This window comes from Cnephaeus nilssonii (genome assembly GCF_951640355.1).
Source record: "Cnephaeus nilssonii genome assembly, chromosome: 17".
NCBI classification, from domain to species: domain Eukaryota; kingdom Metazoa; phylum Chordata; class Mammalia; order Chiroptera; family Vespertilionidae; genus Cnephaeus; species Cnephaeus nilssonii.
In genome coordinates this window covers 16,460,534-16,484,356 of record NC_137088.1, presented here as the reverse complement: position 1 = coordinate 16,484,356, position 23,823 = coordinate 16,460,534, and the positions used below count along the sequence as shown (strand labels likewise).

At 41.6% G+C, this 23,823-nt stretch overlaps 1 protein-coding gene across 4 annotated transcripts in view; it reads right to left on the bottom strand.

Moving 5' to 3' along the window:
• Nucleotides 1-12,986, bottom strand: part of SLC4A7 (solute carrier family 4 member 7) — an 89,864-nt gene extending 76,878 nt beyond the window's left edge. For 2 of the 4 annotated variants that reach the window (XM_079795422.1, XM_079795420.1), the window contains exon 1: nt 12,641-12,986. In XM_079795422.1, coding sequence (XP_079651548.1) covers nt 12,641-12,700 — 60 coding nt within the window. In that variant the 5' untranslated portion in view covers nt 12,701-12,986. The remainder of the gene's footprint in view (nt 1-12,640) is intronic. The other 2 variants (XM_079795423.1, XM_079795421.1) reach the window with 1 other exon arrangement.
• Between the last annotated feature and the right edge of the window lie 10,837 nt (nt 12,987-23,823).

Genomic DNA, 23,823 nt, shown 5'->3' with positions numbered 1-23,823 from the left:
TCAAAAGTTCAAACACTGACTATGCTTGAAAACCTCTAAAAGGGACTCAGTTCTAGAAGTGCAGTAATTTAGAGAACTTCTGGTAAGATGATAGCCATGCCCAAACACATTTAAACTCATCAGGAACCTAAATCTCAACCATGTGGAAATAATTTTCACTGCAACCATCTTTACAGTTAAAAAACCAAACACCAAGGGCACTAATTGAAGTCGTTACTATCCACTTGATAGTCTCAGAAAAACAATGAGATGTTGTCCAATTCCTGAAAAATAATTTAACTCTTTTAGGGATAATCATTCTACCGATCTGTGTAAGAAGTGGCTATAAAAGGATAAATTCTGATACTTAAAAATACTTTTATTACAAAAATAATGCAGGCTCTTTGTGACTATCTATTTACCCTTAAATTCCACCTCCAAGAGACATTCAATACTAAGTTTTGTCTATTTCAACATTCAATATTAATAATATTTAATATTAAATTTCCTTCCATTGAATACACAAGAAAAAAAATGGAATCATACAGGAACTTATTCTGCTTTTTTCACTTTCAGATACTTAAACTGCAGAGTTTTAAATTATAGTTTATCAAATAGAACCTCTCATTCCTTCCTACATCAGAAACTGTTGAACCCAATGGAATGTACTTCAGACATCTCTTTAAAAAAAAACAAAAAACTAACTCTCTAGCATTATCCTACACAATAAACAATACTTGTCTTTCAAGTTTGTTCTATTTTTTACTTACACATAAAATATAAGAATTACAGTTGTATCATTAAGCATTCCATGCTTATCATCTTGCCTCTTCCAAAATCTCAAAGCAGTTAATGTACAGTAATAGAGTACTGATTCAATTGCTACATTCCTAAAGATAAGATTTTATCAATAGTTTTCCATAAGTCCTTTCCAAATGATCTCATTCAATATATTGATCTATTTCTGGTACTTCTGGATCAAACTGACTAAACAAAGTCTTTCTAATTGTAGATATTCCCATTTTTGTTTTTGTCCATGAGTCTAAAAGCTGAAACAGTTGACGTGAGTTTGATATTGAACAGAGAGAAAATCCATTGGCAGTTCTTCCTTCTCATGACACCTCACTTAATATACATGAAACCAGTAAGCTACTGTTTTTTTCATTTTTAATGAAAAAAGTTTATAGATATATAGATATAATTATATATGATATACTATATATGTATATTATCCCAAAAGAATGTAATCAAATGTTCATCTACAAAAATCAATTTCCTTTTCATTTTCATTTTTGAATAGCAGTCCCTGAAAAGAAATACATTTAATAGCAAGCTCTGGAAATACATCACATACATATCTGCTTACATGTCTATGTATGTATACATAAGATAAACAAGTTTCACACAATATGTGTCCTTACTACCTGCAACATGTTCTGTTACTGCCTACTCTGTTACCTTTCTTTTATAGTCTTTAAATAGTTTTGATAATCCAATAGTTTTTTCAAATCACTAGAAAGTCACAACCTGCAGTTTTGAAAATAGTGGAGAAAGTTCAGAGAATGAACATTTGGAAAACCCTCCCTAAATTTTATTTAACAACTACTTTAAAAGCTGAACAAGCAGAGGTTGGTCAGAGTTTTAGCTCCACAGCTACTCTGAATAATGGAGGGCAAGGCAGGCAGGTGGGGGTGAGCAAAGTTAAAACTTTTAATTCACAATCAACACAGTGAGTAAAAAGTTCTGATTAAAGGCCCCAGACCCGCACTCTGTAAACAACAGGTCAAGTTCACTTATATGAGATGACAAACTGAAGCAGAAGCTGTACTCTAAAGTGATTTAAGGCTTTGAACAGTAAACAACCCCTATCCAACAGACCTAAACAAAATTAGTCTACCAATGCTCATTCATTATAATACTAGAGGCCCGGTGCACATTAGTGCGGGGAGGGGGGCGGGTGTCCCTCAGCCCAGCCTTTGCCCTCTCACAGTCCAGGACTCCTCAGGGGATGTCCACCTGCCAGCTTAGGCCCGCTCCCAGCCGTAGGACATCCCCCCCGAGGGGTCCTTAGTGGAGGTGGGAGAGTCTCCCGCCACCTCCGCTGTGCTTGCCCAGCCGTGAGCCCAGCTTCTGGCTGAGCCTGAGCGGCGCTCCCCCTGTGGTAGTGCACTGACTACCAGGGGCAGCTCCTATGTTGAGCGTCTGCCCCTGGTGGTCAGTGCACGTCATAACGACCGGTTCTGCCATTCAGTCAACTTGCATATTAGCCTTTTATTGTATAGGATTACATAGGATACTCTGTTTTTATTTCTAATCAATAAAATTACTTTTATTTACATCTTATCTCTATCAAAATTGTTTTTTGTTGGTTTTTTTCTGGTTAATCCTCACCAGAGGATATTTTTTCCATTGATTTTTAGGGAGAGTGGAAGGGAGGCAGGGAGGGGGAAGAGAAAGAGACATCAATGTGAGGTCAGAACATGCATGGACTGCCCGAAACACAGGCATGTGCCCTGACCAGGAATCAAACCAGCAACCTTTCGGTGCACAGGATGCCACTCAACCAACTGAGCCGCACCAGCCAAGACAGTACTCTACATTTAAAAGGAGAGACCAATTTCACATATTAAATCTTTTGTCAAATGGTTAAAATTAAATGAAAATATTATGCTTCAAACTTCTAAACATTTTGTCAAAATGTAATGACATTCTTTTAAATTGAATGCTAAGGCAATAACCACTATCTAACCTGTGACATAATGTAAAAAATAAATATTGGTTTCTGTCCCTGGTTCCATGCAGAGCTCCTAAATCCCTTGGAATTTCCTAGGTGATAGCAGGGTCTTTTGTTCTAAGGAGGTGACTCTTGGTAGGCTCCTGGATGGGGCTGGTCAGCAGAAAGGCCAAACCATGATTAATTAGAAGCTTGGGACTTTCAGCCCCACCCTTCATTCTCCAGCCAGGGGGGAGGGGCTTGAAATGGAATTAATGATTGTCATGCCTACAGATGAAGCCTTTCATGACAAATCCCAAAAGGGCTCAAAGAGCTTCTGGGCTGGTGGAGGCAATGGGAGGAGAAGGCATGATGGGAGCTCTGTGCCCTTTCCCTTACCTCCCCGACACATCTCTTCCATCTGGATGTTCGCCTGTATCCTTTAACACACCCTTTCAGAAGAAACTGGCAAACGGTCTTCCTGAGTTCTGTGAGACGCTCTAGCAAATCAAACGAATCCAAGGAGGTGGTAGGAACCTCTGATTTATAGCTGATCAGGCAGAAGCACAGGGGACAACCTGGACTTGCAATTGGCATCTGAAGAGGGGAGGGAGGTAGTCTAGTGAGACTGAGCGGTTGACCTTTGGGGTCTAATACTACCTCCAAGTAGGTACTGTCAGATTGAGCTGAATTGTAGGACACCAGCTGGTGTCCCAGAATTGCTTGGTGTGGGAAAACCCCCACACCTCTGGTGTCAGAAGGGTTGAGCGTGGTAGCAGTGTGAGAGCAAAGGAGAAACACAGGAGGAAGACGGTTTTACACAAGGCATGACCCTTTGCCACAGAGCTATCCAGAACACCTCAAGACTTAAGGGTAGTCAAGACTTTTCTATATTCTATCTATTTCTTCAATCAATATGTACAGTAACTCTTAGAACTTTATTACGTGAGATATTTCACAAAAACCACAGGATGATTATGAATAACAAGTTTCCAAGGAAACATTTATCATTTTATACAGTATATAATTTTCCCTGATCCTGAAGAAGCCCTGTAGGTATTATAATTTCAATTTTATTGATAAGAAAAAAAAAAAAAGAAACTCAAAGATGTTAGCTGCCCAAGGTCACCAGGTGGCAGATTAGAGACAGGGAACTCAGGTGTATCTGAAGCCCAAACATGCACCTGCTACACCAGAAGCTAAGTTGTTAAGTTACCCCCAAATTTTATCTTGTTTTTAACATGAGGGTTGCGGCTTGTGGATGTTTAGTGAATTTCCTATTACCGAATAAAAACAGTCCAATACAATAAAATGAGAGACCAAATGAAGGCCAATTTTAGTCTGAATGAATCCCTTATTCCTAACAGAAAGGAGACCAACTTGCCCAGATATAAACAAGCTCATAAGAGAACATTATCCTGATGATACTGCTAATGGCATGTGCAAGAATGGATGAGGAAGTTCTTCCCGAACATATTAGGAGGTCATTTGGGAACAATTATAAGCAAAACAAAAATAAGTACAGAATACTACTGAAAGGACTGAGTCGGTGCACCGGCCAGTTATATCACCTGTGCAAACACTGATGCATGGACTGGCAAGTTAGGGACTCGGAGACCAGGAAGGAAGTCCACGAACCTCAAAAACCATAAAAGCAAAAGACAAACAGAAAAAAAATTTCTATGTGACAGTTCTAAGGAATTAATAAAATAGCACAACTTCAAACCGATATACATAACAGCTGGCATAGTATCTGGCATTTGAAATCCCTTGTCTTGCTATTGGCCCTTTATAGTCATATACATTAAAAGTCATGGATTTTCTTAAAGCAAATATTACACAAGTATTAATATATTATTAAACCACCCTCTGCTTTCCAACAATCAATTTAAATGTATTTAAAACTTGTGAAAATATCTTAAGTCATAAAATTTTCATTTTAACGTGTTTATTATTCACTTCGCGTAAAACCCTACCTCAGGCTAAAAAAAAAAAAAAAAAAAAAGTGAAGTACTCTTACTTCAGAATCAATCCAAGCTGTATTTATCCAATGCCCCCCTCAATAGAACCAAGGCAAGAAACATTTTCTTCTATTGGCAGTTATATTAAGCAAAGTAGGAGTCTTCATGGTAACCACAAAAACACTATATAATGTATTAACTGACTGATTAAGCAGTTAACTAGAAGCATATTCAAATTCAATCTTACCATTTCATGTTATGCTAGCATTCATCCACTGAACAAATATTCACTGAATACTTTCTATGTGTTAAACCCTGGAACAGACCTAATTGAGGATTTAGCAATGATCCAGAAAAATTCTATCCCAGCCCCCACGGAATCTGAAGGCAGAGGCAAATTTCACTGAAATATGTGCTATAATATTAACAACAAATTCACAAAAGTTATAATGAAAGCTCTTAGAGAAGTAAACTTCGGTCAACTCAATTATCTGATACACGTAAAATTATCTGATATTCTTAATTTTAAGTGGTATTGACAAAAGAGGGATCTTTGACTGATCACTCCAGCCTACAGAGGAGGGGCTGAGCAGTGATTTGGCATCCACCATGGGTTCAAATCTCAGCTTAGCCTCTTAATAACGGTATGGCCTGAGGAATTCTCGAAAGCCTCTGCCCATGACTTCACATTTGTAACAGGTAAGTGATTAACAGATGCTTAATGAAATGCACAACTCAAAGCAGGCTTTCTCTAAAAAGTCAGTTCTTCACTGTGGACCCAGAGACATGGAAGCATGGAACCGAGTGTAGAATCTCGGAGAGAAGGCAGGGGGGTAATCATAGATGCATAACCCATGGACGCAGACAGTGGGGTAGTGAATGCCTGGGGTAGGCTGGGGGGGATGAGGGTGGCCTGGAGGGGGTTGATGTGGGGGGGAAAGGGGACGTATGTAATACTTTCAACAACAAATTTATTTTTTTAAAGTCAGTTCTTCACTAATTTGCCCACAGCAAAGGACAAAACCATAAATTCTAGATTAGTGATTCGCATCAAGGTGAGAAACATGACGTACCTCCTCCCACCCAGATCAGAGGAGGAGTTCGGGCAGCTTTAGGGGAGACTATTTCGTGGGAGGTACTGCGGTTTACACCCAAATGAAAATAGAAAAATACTTGCAAGAGAGGAACCAATGGTTATCTACCTTTTCCAAATATTGACTTCTAAAGACTGGAAATCATTTCTTTGGCCTTATTTTTACCTAACTTTTTAAAGTATAGGGACAGACATTGCACATGGAATACATGTAACAACGTGAGGAACCTATGGTTACAGTGATGTCTTCCCACAGTACTTGGTAGTAACCATGTTGCACAACTCAAGGAGTGACCAGTTACACTGTACTCAAGGTTCCTCCTGGAGCAAAAACAGAGAAATATGCGAATACTGAGTGCTCCCTGCAACTGTGTCACCATAATCTCAACAATTAATTGTAATTAATCTGGGTGATTTAAAAAATATTTATTATCCCTCAGTCAGTGGTAAGTATAAAAATCACAAAGTAAAATTTCTAAGTTTAAAATCATATATGTAAGCAAGCAGTTATTTCCTTATGCCTAAGGCACTTCATTTATCACAGCAACCTCAGTCTCCTCCCTCATCCTTAGACTCCTCAACTAGTCTAAATCCCTGATTAGAAAGGAGTTGCAAGTGAGAGGATCAACGTGCAAACTCAAAATTTTCAAAGGACTTGTGCATTCAATATCATTAGGCTTGTAGTATGTGATTTTACTGAGCCATGCATTAACAACTTTGGTATGTATGTGGTACCTTAATAACATAAAAAAGTGAAGCAGTTTATAGTATATTAAACTACATCAACAGTCACATCTCTCTCATGAAAGGATTGGATATGCTAACCCCTGATATAAAGCAGTATAACAGATAATCCTTTTTTACTGAATAGATAATACACTTGCATGGTTTGAAAATTGAAACTGTATAGAAAGGTATGCACTGATATTTTATTCCAGCTCCTGTTTCAATTCCTGTCCCCTCACACCCTCTGTGGCAACCATTTTTAAAAAAAATATATTTTATTGATTTTTTACAGGGAGGAAAAGAGAGGGATAGAGAACCAGAAACATCGATCAGCTGCCTCCTGCACACTCCCTACTGGGTAGGTTCCCCACAACCAAGGTACATGCCCTTGACTGGAATTGAACCTGGGACCCTTGAGTCCGCAGGCCAACGCTCTATCCACTGAGCAAAACCAGTTAGGGCTGTGGCAACCATTTTTATTAGTTCTTTATTTTTCCAAATACTGCCCTGGCCAGCATTACCCAGTGGTTAGAGCATCAGCTCCAGCACCAAAGGGTCTCGGGTTTAATTCCTAGTCAAGGGCACGTACTTGGGTTGCAGGTTCCATGCCTGGCCCCGTCATGGGGGCGCGTGCAGGGGGGCAACCGGTCAATGTCGTCAATGTGTCTCTCTCAAATTGATGTTTCTCTTTCCCTCTCCCTCCCTCCTTTGCACTCTCTCAGAAAAGCATTGGAAAAAATATCCTCAGGTGAGGATTAACAAAAAACACACAAACAAATACTAGTAAATACAATTATACTTTCTTATCCCCCACTTAGAATAAAGCACTATATAGGATTCTCTGTCCCACACCTTGCCTTTTTAAATCCATTTATCCTAGAGATCTTGCCACTTCAGTATAAAAGGGATCATCCATCCTCATTCTTTTTTTATACCTGTAGTATCGTAGTATCCCATGGTGTGAATATACCATAATTTATTCAACTAGTGCCCGATCAAGTTGCTTCCAAAGCATCTTCTTACGTGATACATTTTCCAAATCTCTCCTGTTGCTTTTTAACAAAGCGAATTATCAATATCACAGGACTTGCCTTCTTAAACTTATAATACAACTTATTAGTGACCTACTGTTCATATTTTATAAGAACCATTAGAAAGTCCCACCTCACATGGTTGCATTCTCTCCCCATCAAAGTTTAAGTTATTTATTACAGGATTTCTCATATACCATTATATATTGTAATATACCGTTATACACTGTAAATCTCCAAAAAGTATAGCATGTAGCATTTCCCAAACTTATTTGGCTTTAGGAAGATTCTATGGCAAAACCTTCTGTAGATGTTTTACACTACAAAACAAACTTGAGCAAATACTGGGGTGGATGTAATAAGCATTGTCTTCTGTTTAATCGAAATATAAGAGTGTGAACTTTTTAAGGAAGGCACAAAAGCAAGCTGAGCTCATTTTTGGAGAAGGCATTCCTTAGCTGGTTTTTTAATTATTAAACCCTTTGAGATCTGAATGTAAAGTTATTTGACCCTTCCTGGAAAGAATGCCTACAAGCATAATATTTTTCAGTTTCTGTGGCTTCACGGACCATTGGGATCCATCCATAGTCACCATGGTCACATCTATTTTTAAAGCAATTTTAAATAGTGCTATATTATCTATGGCACCATTAATACTCCAAATACTAAGAGGAAACCCAGAACAGTTTGCATGCAAAGCTAATGAATAAACAGCAGAGATTTCAACATGAAGAGTACTTGGTGCAAAGCAAAGAAAGCATATTCCCATGGATCATGTTTAACAATTAATGATATCAAGCAAAGTAAATCCTATCAAATAACTGGGGGGAAGCATATTTAAAACAGTAAAGCATCTTTTCTATTCCCTTGTGAAATGTGCTTTACCGTTGACTTAAATACTGTCAAAAAAAACAAAACCCTGCTTAAATTAACTTATTAAAATCCAAACTATAGGTTAAGAAAAACTGAAATATTTTACAATGTCCTTTTTAAAAGGAAATTTTAAAATCTTCTTAAAATAGCCATACTAGGGCCTTTCTGTACTGGCGTATTAGTTCCAGATAAAAATGCAAATCTACGACATAACCATATTATCTTCTTAAGCAGCATTGAAAAAGTGTTTGGCCACCCTCATCTCTTAGCAGTTAGTTAAAAACGCCTAGCCCATGGAAGCAAAAAACCCAGCACTACTCCAGTCTGCTAGCCCTCTGCCCTCAGGAAGACTGTTAGCAGCAGCACTGCTGGATACTATCATAACAATATGCCAACCACAGACCCCTTCATGGTCTGTTACCATTACCATTCAAATAATCCTAAATTTCCCCAAGCTGTAAAATACCACATGTGTCACTGAACAAAATACCCAAAGTTGTCTGCTAAACAAAAATAGAGGCCAACTTCATTGTAAGCTAGAATGATGGAATAGCTAGCTACCTGCTTTACACAGGGATCAAAACTTCTCATTCAAAAGGGGAGCTAAGGAAAGGGGGGACTAACTGTGCTTTTATGTGTAAACACGGATCTTTATTATTGATACATTCTTACTGCAAAACTAAAAATACTGTATGTTTAAAAAGTGACACCTAGAGAAAGAAACCATAATCAATAAAAGGAAGCTATAATATGGTAAGTCAAAAGCCAGACTGACTAATCTGTAACGTTAACCCTATGAATCACCTGTATGCTTTTTTTTATATAAATGGCCCATTTTTGTCAGTTGCAGTTCCTATCAAAGATCATATTTGTGGTAAAATACAGTAAGACAGAAGGGGAAAGAAAGAGGAAGAAAAACAACCCACCACAGGATGTTGACAAGTGTTAACTACCAAGGTTTTAGAATATATTGGTTAGCACACCACATACCACTAAAATAATATACCAGGTTCCTCCTCCAACACCAGGTTACTTTGGCTTTCGATTTTAACCTACTCAAGTAACAGGAGTCTAGTGTTACAAAACACTCTAATTTTCATAGCCTAAGCTCTCTTAGAAGAAAACCTGTGTACTTCCCAGCCTCAACGATCACACAAAACAATTCTTCAATCCAACTCAATTAATTGTTATACAGTTTCATATGCACAGCTAACAGATTTGCTGTCTCGCCCTTATTACAACTCCATGGATTGTGGCCCCAAATATATCAGCTATAAGGCAAAAAAATAACTTAAAATCCTGATATTATGCCTGGGATACACATTATCTCTAAAACTATCTATAGCTAACCACAGATGCCGAAAGAGATACTTACAGACCTACCAAAAACCTCCTACTTGACAATCACCGCTGAACTCATACTGGGTTGTTAATATCTTTCACTTATTCCAATGACTACTTTTTAGAAATGTATTTCTAGCAGACTCATGAAAATGTTTTAACTGGTGCTCACAAATGAAATTAGCAAGAATGCAAGCGCTATCCCTGTGTTCACCACACATGCCCAAATAAATTCAGTAAGGTTAGGTCTATTTTGTTTGCCTCTAACCCCAGTGCCTAGCATGTAGTAGAAAAATATTCATAAAATGAATGAAATCTTACAATAAAATTCATGGAACAGCCCCAAAATTTCAGTGGTAACAGAACTGTATTAAATCATGTACTGCTTAAAAGACCATTTGCTAAGACTTGAGAACCTTCTAAAGTCTAAACAATGCTACTTGTTCTAACAGGATTTAATCTCTACCAGAAAATAAGACTGAGAGTTAAATCAATTCTAAGGGAGGCCTACAATGATAAGTTTTTGTAACAAAGCAAACAAAAGTTGTATTTTTATAAGATATGACTTTCCTCTCTATCCCAAAACTATCATCAACGAGAATTACAGCATTTTAAGAGGAAAAATAATCTTTGAGCCTAAATTATGAAATAGATGAGCTCAAATTTCAGACTATAAACTGCCACCAATTTATTCAAAAATGTTTGCATAATTACATACCTAAGATAGCATTTTATGAATTTTATGCTCCTTTTTTTTATGCTAAGCAGTTGGCATGAGTTGGAGGAGTTATGACTGATGAATATAATTATCTTCCCTTTTTATGACTTTCATTTACGGGGGGGGGGGGGGGGGATCAGTGATGAAAGATTTAACTTTGTCAATGTAAATGGTTCCTCTAGTCCGTTTTCAAGTTCCAGTGTTCTCTACACTAAAACCAGTTTTCCGGTTCTCCCATCCTATTTTGTGACTGTATAATAGCCTTTTGTATTTTATTTGTATTACTGATTTGTATGTTTACTTCCCTAAGTCTTATTTCCCCAAAGATTTAGAAGGCAGACCCTTCCAAAGGGCTCCCCTGCCATGCCATTAATAGTGTTTGATCACCAAAGGACTTGTATGCATGCATATGAGCATAATCAATGGCCATAGACGGTGGTGATGGTGGGGGGGGGGGGCGCCGAAGAGAGGTCAATAGGGAAAAGGGAGACTTATGTAATACCTTAAACAATAAAGAATTTAAATTGAAAAAAATATACAGTGTTTGATCATTCCTGAGTCGCTTGTAAGTATAATTTAATGTAAGTTCTGTTGAGTAGAGCTGGTTCTGTCTTGTTGGATACTACACAACAGGTTCCAAATGTTTTTACAATGAATGAATGAATGATTTGTATGCTTCTCCGCTAGCTAAGCAGGCAATATTTGAGAAGACATCACAGACTCTATCCAGCTTTATGAAAACTCGGGTCCGAATTGAAAATTTGCAAATAACAAATTTAAGAGCAAACAACACTATGTGATACACACAATTAGAGAAGGTGCTTAAACAGTTTACTCAAAGGGCACACAATTACAGAAGATTCCATTACCATCACTACGAATGATCTCAAGAACCACTGCTAAATAATGACTTCACTGTCTAGAGATTCAGTTTTTCTCCATGTTTTGAAAATTTATAAATGAACAGACTAAAATGATGAATGACTCCTCTCCAGGGCCTTACAATCATCCTTAAAAAGACTCGGGGCGCGGGGGTTGGGGGGGGGGGGAGTGTTAAGGAAAATCATTAAAATACAAACACGTGAAAAAGCAATTTTCCTGCTAGTTGTGAAAGACTGGAAAATTTTCACGGCAACCTCCCTTTTGCTGCTGGTCAGAGAGCTAAGAACTGGAAATCGGAAAAATGTGTTACACCTCCGTGCGCCTTGAGTCAGGAACTACGAAGGGAGAGAGAGAGAATCCCAACTGTTGGGGACACATGTATTCCGCATGAAAGCAGGAAGTCCGTTTCTGGAGCGTGGTTTGCCTGCCGGGCCAGCATCCCAAAGGGGCACCCCGACCCTTTGGAAACCCCCCCCCCCCTCCCCTGCCCTCGGACGCTAAGCCTGAAGCCAAAGCCAGCCTCTCCGGGAAACGCGCTTCTGCCGGGCGGATGAGAGCAGGCGCAGCGCGGAGGCTGCGGACACCTTCCCCTTTCCCCTTGGCCTGCGGCAGGAGGAGACTCCTCCGGTTTTCGCCAAAAGAGGAGGAGGCGGGCCGGGCACCGTCAGCAGCGACAAGCAGCCTCGGCCGCGAAGCAAGGCGGCCGTCCACGCGGCCGGAGAACTCGCCGAACAAAGCGCAGAGCGCACCGGCTGGAGGGACGAGGGAAGGGAGTGGGGGGGAGGAAAAGATTCACCCGAGCTCGTCTCCACTACCTGGGGCTGGAGACAGGTGGAGCCAGCTCCTCCTTAGAGGGAGGAGAAAGAGGAGCTTTCGAGGGGCTCATCTGAACTCCAGCGCCCAGGCGACCGGAACCGAGACCCCGGCCGGGGAGGACGCACGGGAATTAGGGGACGAGCACTAGGAAGAGAAAGGAGAGGGGATCGGGGTCCCGGGAGGGAGGCCGGGCCCTGCGCGGGTGCCGGGGTCTCGCCCCAGCTGCGCCGAGGATACGGGTGGCGAGGATGCGCGCGGCGCGCTGCCGGCCGCCCCGACTCGGGCCTCCTCGGCTCGCCGCCGCCGCCCGCCCCTCGCACCCGCGCCCCGGGCCGCCACACAAAGGGGATGGAGAGCCGCGCCGGCCGCGGGGCGGTAAGAGGGGCGCCGGGGCCCGGACGGGGTGGCCAGACCGCGACGTCCGCCGCGCCCCCCGCCTTTGTCTGCCTCGCTCCGCGCCCCCCCACCCCCCCGGCCAAGGAACCCCGCCGCCCGCGGCGCCCTCACCCTGCTTGTTACCCGGGTGAGTAGCGGTCTCATCTGCTCGCCAGCCCCATCTGCCTCCATGGCCGGCCGGCCAGCCCGCGGCGGCCGCTACGGTGTGGCCCCGCGCAGTCCGCCCGCCGCCGCCGCCGCCGCCGCCGCCGAGAGCCGAAGGCGCGAGGGGGAAACGAACGTGTGTCCGTGCGCGAGGCGCGCGCGTGGGGAAGAGTCGAGCGAGCGCGCGAGGTGCGAGGCGCGCGGGCGCACGCAGCGAGCGCGGGGCTGCCTCTCGCGGGGCAGCGAGGCCGCGGCGTGGAACGTGGAGTGAGAACTGAGCGAGCAGCCGGACAAGGCGGGGGTGGAGGAGAGAGCCGCGTAGGGACCCGGGGGCGGGGCCGCAGCCCGTGACGCGCGCAAACGCCCGGGCCCCGCCCCCAGCGCCCGCCGCCCCGCCCCAGCGCCACGCCCCCTGCCAGTTTGGCACCGCCAAGCCTCCCCCGCGCACCCGCGGGCCCGCCGCGAGGCCACCCGGAGGTGGGTCGGGAGGAGGCGGGACGGGCATCTGCCCCAGCCAATCGGCGGCTCGCGAGTTGCGCACGAGTCCCTCACACACACACACACCCATGCCACCTCCTCTGGAGGCCCCGCCCCTCTTTGTAAAATCCGAAATGACTGTAGCTAAATGACTAACTCGTTTTCCCGGCCGGAGGTTCCCCTGAAGTTTAGAAGTGGGGTGGGGGGTCACCGCCGCCCCTAGCTCCTAACCAATTTGTTTAAAGGCAGGAGGGAAGGAGGATGCCACCCTTTTCAAGAACGCTCACGGGAACCCAAAAGCAACTAACGGGTCTCCAGGCTTCCTGCAAGTTTTTTCCCCTCTGTTCAGTAGGCATGAACCCCAACTCCGGGCCTGTCAAAGAGGGAGTACTCCTGACCGGGTATGCTCGTGTGCTTGCTGCTTGACCGGACCCCCAAGGCGGCCCCCATTCAATTCGCCTCTCAGATACCTTCTAACAGGGGACGATGAAGGGACCTGCCACACAGGGTCATTGAAGAACTAGGTGAATTTCAAGCCATAACTGTGCCTGACACATAGCATGCTTGTTATACGCATTATTGTTAGCAGAGCTATCTTGCGTGTTTAAAAAAGATAAAAGGTTTCGTTGAGAAGAGCTAAATCAGTGCTATGGAAGGAAACTATTACAGCGGATCTGGAGCTCACATCCTATTTGTCTGCAATAGGATATTAGTAAAGCCTTTGTCGGAAATAGTTGAGGATGCTGGATGACTCTACCTGGTTTGAGTCCTAGTCCCCTTTTGTTCTCATTTCCCGGAGTTACCTCAAGGCTGGCACACATTCTTCTCTTACTTGTGTTAGAGCAAATGTGCTTCTGTTATCATTGCTACCATTTAAAGAGGCCTGCAATTAGAGACTTGGACATTTTGCAAACATGCTTCATCTCTAATCGTCACAACACTACAAAACGCTATGTGTTATTATCTCCACTTCACAGATGAGGAAGCCGAGGCTCACAGCAATGACTGGCGTTAGGTCCCAGTCGGTGGAACTGCTCTTTCTATTGCATCATTCTAATGCTTCACTAAGCAAAGATGAAGAACAATAAAGAAAAGAGAAGAGAAGATGAAACAAGAATGAAAGGAAAGAATATGGAGTAAGAGGGGTCAAAAACATTTTAAGCCTCCAAAATTTGTCTGAGGTGCCAATCACTTGTGCTCATATCAACAGTCTCTAAGGTGAATATGACTAATATTGAAGAATTCAGTCTGGGTTGTCTTAAAATGAAGGTCCCCTCCCATAAAACTGTAATTAGTATATACAGAACACCCTCTATTTCTCTGCTTTATATATCTTTACAGTATTTATCCACTTGTAACATTCTATATATTTTATGCTTTATTATGCTTACTGTTTGTACACACACACACACATTCATGTAAGTTTCATGCAAGCAGCAAGTTTTTTGTGTTTGCTGTTATATTTCTAGCAACCCTAGAAGAGTGCTTGGCCCTAGTATCTCTCAGTACATGTTTGGGGGGAAAGAGAGGAGGCTAACATCTTTCAAGACAGGAACAAAGTAGGAGCTAAGACCTTTGAAAGAACTAGGTAGTTGATTTCAAGAAGGACTTCTAAATATATGCTTGCGAGACCATGCTAGAAAATAGGTTTCTCTTATCCATCTTGCGAAAAAAAAAAAATAAGTCCTTTTTTTACCTCTGTGTTGTCAAGCACTTCTTCTACTCCTCACTTCATCCCAACAGCTAGAAAAATAATGTAGTAACGGTCTGAATTATAGAATTTGTTATTCTCAATTGCCCACTTAATTCAAGCTCAGCCAGAGTTCATCCCGAGGTAATGGTTGTGAATGAAAAAGATAATGTGTTAAAATTGCTTTCATGCACATGGAGAAGACTATAAAATGTTCCAAGGTGCTGAAAGGCAAATTGTTCTCTCAAGTATTTTAAATATCTATCCAAAATATAGCACAAGGAAACGTTTGCTAAACAAAGGAGAAAATGAACCTAAGGTTATCACTAACAATGAATTTGTACCGCCTAAAATTAATGACATTTAGCTGTATCCCAAATTCAGGATACTTCCTGGGTTTCTGGAACAGCAGGTAATACTAGCAGGGACTTGGATACAACCTCTTGGCAAGATCTTTATCTTGAGAAACGAATAATCTTCCCCCAGCCATTCTCTTGAGCCAGGGCATATTTTGTCAAGACAAATAGCAGCTTGTCATTTTGAAAAGCCATCTTTAACCTTTAGCAGACGATCCTCTGACAATTATGTATCTCTTCCTGGCCTTTTCTTGGTCATGGCTGAAATTTAAATGTTCCCAATTATATGACCCTATAAGGAAAACTAAAATCCTTGGCATGGTGTTTATAAGAACACCAGGGCAGCCTCCATGGGAAAGACAAAAGGAAAAGAATTGAAAAAAGTATTGTTCTTTATGTCTGTAGGCTAGGCCTACAGAAAACTTTGGGGGGTTGGGGAAGGGGAGACCAATTCTTAGGAAGTTTTGTGTATATCAATATATAGATGCACAAATGTATATTACATACACACACGCGCACACACACACGGGCACACACACACACACATACAGGCGCGCCAACAATGAAATGTGTACCGCTCTAACACAAGTCAGGGAATCACAATGAAAGAGAATGGGACGCCTTTTGCTAGAGGTGGAAGGAGAAAGAGGCTGCGACCTGTGGGAAAAAGATGTACATGAAGGTGTTTGAAAAGGCTACAGAGAGATATAGTAGATTTCATCTGAGTCATGAATGGGAATGATACAATTTCATCAATGGGCGAGGGATGGGGAAGAAGGGCATTCCTGGAAGAGGTAACAGCAAGATCGGTGGCATTGATCTGAAGAAGCAGGGTGGTCCGGTGATGAAACATTTCCCCATCGGGCCTGGAGACAGGCTGCCTGGGGATGGCTGCTTTTGTGCTAGTTGTGTCTTCAGGCCAGTTACCTCACCTTGCCAGCTTCCTTTTTGAAACTGTAAATTGAGGGTAATGGTGCTCTCCTGGTGGGTCAGCAAATGAAGATTAAATAAAGCATCTAGCCCTAACCAGTTTGACTCAGTGGATAGAGCCTCGGCCTGCGGACTCAAGGGTCCCAGGTTCGATTCTGGTCAAGGGCATGTACCTTGGTTGCGGACACATCCCCAGTAGGGGGTGTGCAGGAGGCAGCTGATCGATGTTTCTCTCTCATCGATGTTTCTAACCATCTATCCCTCTCCCTTCCTCTCTGTAAAAAAAATCAATAAAATATATTTTTAAAAAATAAAATAAAGCATCTAGCATACCACCTGACATCTAAGAAATACTCACTACATGTTTATTATTATTACCTGGTTAGGAAACCATGAGGTGGGAAAAGGGTAGGCTCAAGTTCATACAATGGGAAGAGCCTGATTTACCGGGCTCCTAGGGGGTTACATTCCCATTACAGTGAAAACTCAGGTGCAGGGACCAGATCTGCCTCATCACTGGAAACATCCTGGAGTTCCTGGCATGTGGTGGCCACTTTAAAAACACTGAATGAATGAGGGAACCCTAAGGAAGTTGGACTTGTTTTGTACATGCTATTGCAGACCCGACTTTGGAGGGCATTAGGGGGGGAAGTGGTGTGACTACATTATAGACACAACCATGGTAAAGATCGAATGGAAAGGAGAAATGCCAAGAGCAAGGAGGTATTTTCGAACTGCCCTGCTCAATGCGGTGACTATGGAGTACTTGAAATGTGGCTAATTTTAATTGAGATATACTCCAAGTTTAAAAGTTTCGGCACACACAAAAGAATGTAATCGTGTTAATCTTCTATTGATTACATGTTGAAATTATAAAATTTTAGATACCATGGGTTAAATAAACGTTATTAAAATTAATTTAACTTACTTCTTTTTCACTCTTTTTAAGGTGGCAGTGAAAATACTCTGTATACCATAATGATGGATACATGTCATACATTTGTCTACATCCATTCTATGTATAACACCAAGAGTGAGTGTAAAGCTATGGACTTTGGGTAATTATAAAGTGTCATTATAGGTTCAGCAATTGTAACAATGTACCACTCTGGTAGGAGATAATACTAATGGGAGAGGCTATGCATGCCTGTGGGCACTTTCCCCCCAATTTTGCTATGAACCTAAAACTATTTTAAAAAATGAAGTCTTGCCCAGCTGGTGTGGCTCAATGGTTGAGCGACAACCTATAAACCAGGAAGTCACGTTTCTTTTTCTTTTTTTTTCTTTTTTATTGATTTCAGAGAGGAAGGGAGAGGGAGAGAGAGATGCAAACATCAATGATAAGAGAGAATTATTGATTGGCTGCCTCCTGCATGCCCTTCATTGAGGGGTCAAGCCCACAACCCGGGCATGTGCCCTGACCAGGAATTGAACTGTGACCTCCTGGTTCACAGGTTGATGGTCAATCACTGAGCCACGCCGGCCAGGCTATCTCTTGATGATGGTGGTAGTTATATAACTGTATGTATGCATTTGTCAAAACTCATAGTACTGCACACTAAAAAGGATGAATTTTATGTACTATGTACATAAATGCCTCAATAAACCTGACATAAAACAAAAAGAAACATACCATATTAACTAACACACACACACACACACACACACACACACACACACACACGTGTACATACGTTTTACAATCTGGGATTAGTGGATAGTTTTTTCATCAACTTTATTTGACATATTTATGGTTATGCAGTACGTCCATTGTGCTTTAAATAGAATATATCAGCATCCTTAATAAAATAACATTTTTAGAGCTTCAATGGACCCTGTTCAATTATTTTGGTTTCTTACTAACACATACAAAACTATTTTCATGTCTATTTCTGAGTTCTTTTATGCACATATATATTCAGAAGGAACTACAATTACTGACACTAAAGTCTGCCAGTACTGTCATAGTCAATACAGCAAGTGAGGAAGGGTGCTGGAACTGAAGGGTGCTGATTTTCTCCACGTCAGTTCCAAGTCACCGGTCACCACCTCCTTAGTTTGCTCAGGCATTGGCTGGAAGGCTGCAATCTGCCATTGAGTAACAGGTGTCAGGTGAGTACAGAAGAGTGTACATTGGCACTTCGAGATGTGCCAGCAAACTTATTTTAGAGGTTGTTACGCATTTTCATTTTGGCCCTGCTCTCTAAAAGTCAGAGTCCACTTTGGGCACACCTAGGAACACCTGGGTAGTGGCTTACGTGTTAGCTGCTTTCAGAAGACTGTTCTTAGTACTGAAGCTAGGGAAACATGAAAGATCCTTCTTGATCATTATTTTAATCTCAGGACCACTCTTTATATATAGTTAAATTTCAAGCCCACCTGGCGTGGCTCAGTGGTTGAGCGTCGACCTATGAACCAGGAGGTTACGGTTCAATTCCTGGTCAGGGCACATGCCCAGGTGGTGGGCTCATTCCCCAGTGTGGGGCATGCAAGAGGCAGCAGGTCAGTGATTCTCTCTCATCATTGATGTTTCAATCTCTACCTTTCCCTTCCTCTCTGAAATCAATAAAAATATCTATTTAAAAAGTTTTTTTCAATAAGCACTTGCTCCTTTTATGAAAATGATCCCTTCTATCAGGTGTATGACTAAAACTATAATGAATTTTGGATAAGAACTCACCTGAACCAAAGGGGAAATCTAAACTCCCAAGGTCCCATTTTGAGAAACACATAAATAGAATAGACTTTTAGGGAGGCAGAGATGGGGGAAAACAGTTCTCGCCATGGAATCAAAATCCTCAAAACAAAGAGTTATCATGCATTGATATTAAAATAAGTAATAGGATTGGTTTAGATCATCTTGGGGTGTTCATAATTGTCCCATTTTAAGATCATCTAAAACTGACAGCAAGACGGAGACTTAGGTTATGCATGACATTGGACATGTCACTTAAAAACCTATGGACTTTGTTTTCTCATCTGTAAAATGGGGATAATTGAGGCCATAACCCCTTATCCTGAATTGCAAACTCCAGAAATCTCTGAAAAATGAATGGTTTTTCATAACTCTTTGGGCTGCAAAAACCTAACCTAAACTGACATAAGGCTGTTTATAGTCTTATCTCCTTATTGTGACTGTCCATACGTCAGAATCAAAATACTAATGTGTCTGACAACAGGATGTTGTCTCAGACCCTGCTGCAGGTATAACATAACATACATTATATCACTTGCTTAAAATTTTAAAAAGATCTAAACTATCTTTCCTTAAGGGTTTTAAATAAAGGATCGCAGACCTGTAATACTTACTCTGCTTATTTCAAAGATGTCATGCGTTGTCCAATAGGGTAATGGATAGGAAACTACTTGACAACGTGGGTGCTGCCCCTATTTGAGCACAGGCAGCCCTGCGGATTCTACTTGCTAGAACTCCTTCAGCTTCAGCACAGAACAGGGCCTCCAGCTTCTACCTGTCTCACAGCTTCTTTTCCTGTCCCACACCCATGCCCTCCCTCTCCTGTATTAGGGGTGCGTTCCCACCCAGGGCCAGTCTGGGTGTCTCTTGTTCTGTAGCTTTGTTAAACTCAGGCTGGTAATGAATTGCCAACAGAGAGTGGAGAGAAATCAGATCAAGTGAAAATTTAAGCCCTCGGGGTGCTCCCAAATGCTCTGTCGGCATCCTGAAGACTTCTGTAATCTTCAGTGCTTGAAGCCAGAAGCCAAGTAAGTATATGGTACATACAGCCTGTACTTGCCTATGAGACAGTATCTCCTCTCTCTCTCTCTCTCTCTCTCTCTCTCTCACTGGTTCATTTAGTAGGAATAGTAAGTTGTCACTGTGCGCACTGACCCACATGACCACTCCACTTACATATAATAAGGGTGTCCTCATAACTTGAGGTCAACTAGGTTTGAGAAGTGGTAACTTTCCTTTTACTTGTCTTTCGTAGCTGAGGTCCACTGAGACATTATGCTCACTTGAAAGTTGAAAGTGGGGAGGGGGAAATGAAACAGCTATTTTACAAAGTATGAAGCTCTGAGCACCAGCATTTCATCTTTCCTTAAAGACAACTAGCCAGAAACAGCCCTGTGAATTTGGAAATATTTCCATTTGAGGATTGAGATTGTATCCATCCCCTGCAATTGGGAATACTAGTATTACTATTTGGCAATAACTCACTAGCTGTATCTCCCCCTTTAAATGCCAATTAACAATAGTGCTTATTATACGGACCATAGTTCCAGGCATTTAAGCTGCCCTTTGCATATAAAGATGGCAAGACCACTCACCATCAGTACCACGCGTTCTTTCAGACTTTGGTACAATAGCTAGGATAGATTGATATGGCTCTTCCAATGTCGTACCTATGATATTCAGTCTTGAAAATACATTGTCAGCATTAGGAATACAAGTCTGGGACCACAGAACACAAGGAGGCTAATTGGTGCATCTATAAATCACACCCATTTCCTAGTGGTTATTGGTCCCAGTGGATCCATTTAGTCAAGAATAATTTCTAGCGTGTCCCTCTAAAGACACTCTCTGGGCCTAAATCGGTACAATCTTCCTGGAAAACAATTTGGCAACATGTATTAACAATCTCAAAAAGGAACATGTCCTTCTACCCAGTGACTTCATGGCTAGGACGATCTTATAAGATGATTCATAGATAAGCACGTAGATTTATATACAAAGGGGTTTATGCCAATTTATATGTAAAAGTGGGAAATTAAAAACCATTGAAGCATTGAAAATTTATTAAATGTTTGCATGTCCATATGTTATATATAATGTAATTATCAAAAAGATATTCTAAACTTTAATGGAAAAATGCTCATAGTACCAAGTTTTAGGAAAAGATCTGGATACAAACTTGATATAGAGTACAATCGCAGTTATAACTATAGATCAATTGAAAGAAATATACTAAAAATTAACAATAAAATGATCAAAAGGAAATAGACTAAAATACTAACAGTTCTTATTTCTGGGCAGTAGGATTACAGTTGATTTTTAAATTTCACTCTTTATAGGTTGCTACAAATATCTACAATGAATAAATTACTTTTGCATTGAGAAAAAAAGCTGTAAGCATCATTTTTAAGGCAAAATTGTCTAAAAATGCTAATGGAAATTTTTACCATGGTTTACATTAGTAATATTCTAAGTTAAACTCACTTTTTAAAAAAAGCCAAACACATGAATAGTAACCAAAACTAAAACAGGTAATTACAGTATAAGGTTGTTCATAAGCTGTTAAGAGATACCGCTTCTCTCACTGAGGCCAAGTCAAAAACTGAATGGGTTAAACTCTAAAGCCTGCCATGAAGTCTGCCGAGTATGCTGTAGAGGGTCCAAAGGAGAGGAATGTTAAGTTGTTGCTAAATATTCTCAATGGCATCTTTTCTGGATTAGAGAAAAAAAACATTTTTTAAACAAAAAGAAAGAAAACCACAGGAGTTTCTGAAGGTCTCCGTCTAGGAAACTAAACCCAGTTGGTAGAACAGCTCATTGCCTAGCAACCCAATGAGGATTTTCACCAAGGTGGCATCGAAGTCCATAGGTCATCAGCATCAGCAAACACAAATTGGAATGGGAAGCTTTCTGCCAATTATTATAACAAATCTTCAAAGGGCTGCCAAATAGCACTTCTTTAACATAAAAGCCTCTAAAGCCATGGCCTGGTTGGAAGGTACAGTTTTGGTCTTTGTTTTAAATCCCCAAATTCGCTTGCTCATAAGAATTATCTGGGATACTCGTGAAATGTATGAATTTCTCCACAGATTATGATTCGGTAGGTCTGGATGGGGCCAGGGAATCCCTGATTTTAACCAAAGCCCCAGAGGATTCCTACGACCGGCAAGTTGGAGAAACATTGTTACAAACTTCCATTTCCTTTCTAGCACTTCCTGCTAGTTCTAATTCCACGCTGTCCTTACCTGCCTGATGACTTGATGACCGTCCGCCTCTAGCACCACATAGTTAAGTTCCATGAGAGCAGAGCTGGTGTGTTTATTCGTGTCTCTACCTCCAGGGACCCTTATGGTACCTGGACCTGCAACTGGAAGCTGAGTAAATACTTCTTGAATCAATCAGTGAATCGAAATTTGTTTGGTCGCACGTAAGTGAAGCCCAGCTTACGTCTGGGTCATCCTCAGGACCGTAGGCAAAGCCCCGCCTCTGGAGAGCACGGTGTGACTATGCTTTGGCTGGGCCCTTTGCTTACCTTAAGGAGAGTGCGCATGCGGACCTGGGACAGGGTTGCAAAAGAGGAGGTGCCGACTGCCAGGCGCATTAAGACATCAAATCCACAGAGAAAATAAACATCCTGTCCGTATCTCCTAATCTAGCTAGATAATATCTATTACTCAGGCAAGCATATTGCATGCTGACCTGATATGGAACAAAAGAAAAAAATAACTTCCTGGCTCCTTTGAGGTTACTCTGGGGGAAAACTGGTTGCCAAGCAAGTGAAGGGCCAGTAGAACCGAATAGGGTTCCACGTTCCTGAATATTTAGGCTCACAAAGAACTACAAGGGCAAAGAATGTTATAGAAATCTGGGGCCTGCAAACACCACCACCAAAAACAAAACAAAACCAAAAAAAAAAACAAAAAAAAAACACACAACTTTTGCCCTAGCTGGTTTGCTCCATGGATAGAGCACTGGACTGCGGACTGAAGGGTCCCGGGTTCAATTCCAGTCAAGGGCACATACCTCAGTTGCAGGATCAATCCCCAGCCCTGGTTGGAGCCCGTGTGGGAGGCAACCAATGATGTGTCTCTCTCACATTGATGTTTTTCTCTCTCTCTCTCTGTCTCTCCCTCTCCCTTTTACTCTCTCTAAAAAAAAAATCAATGGAAAAATATCCTCAGGTGAGGATTAACAAAAAAACACAAAAAACTTTTCTCTAGTTTTTAAAAGATTAAATTAGAGATGGCTACTAAATATTAACTGGTTGAAATAAGGCACTTGTGTGAGTAGAGTAGTCCATTGACTACACAATAGCCCTACTGTGAAACTGCAGTAAACCTTTGCGTAGATAGGCACTGAGCAGGTATTTCTAAAAAGCTCCTGGATCAATTTGTCGGGACAAAACTAATTCTGGAGAGTGGAATACATGGGGTTCTCCAGTTGTAGCCTATCTACTCTCTCCACCATGTCCAGCTACCCTGCCCATGGAGACGCCACCTCTGCCCTCACTGTGGGCTGTTGTATCTACAGAAGCCTGTTACTACTGTGACCTTAGCTTCAGGTGAACTGAGGTTGCTGGTGGCCCCAACTCTTGATTCCTGGCTAAGTCTTCACTAAGCCATTCACACTTAGTCCCAAAAGAAAGGCGTAGGTGAGTGTCAGCCAATGTACTGCCCATGAGCCAAATCTGACCAGGCACCTGTTTTTGTTAATAAAGTTTTATTGGAACCAGTCATTCCTATTCATTTATATATGATCTAAGTCTGATTTTGGCATCACAACAACAAACTTTGGAAATTATGACAGAGATCACCTGACCCACAACACCTTAAATATCTACTGCCTGGCCCATTAGAGAAAACGTTTGCCCACCCCTGGCCTGGATGCGTAGGGCCAAGTAATAATTATTATTGTAATAAAATTCTTCTGTGGCATTTACCAAATGCCAGGTAGTATTCTAAGGTCTCTGGATATGTTACTTCATTTAGTCCTTACTACAGTA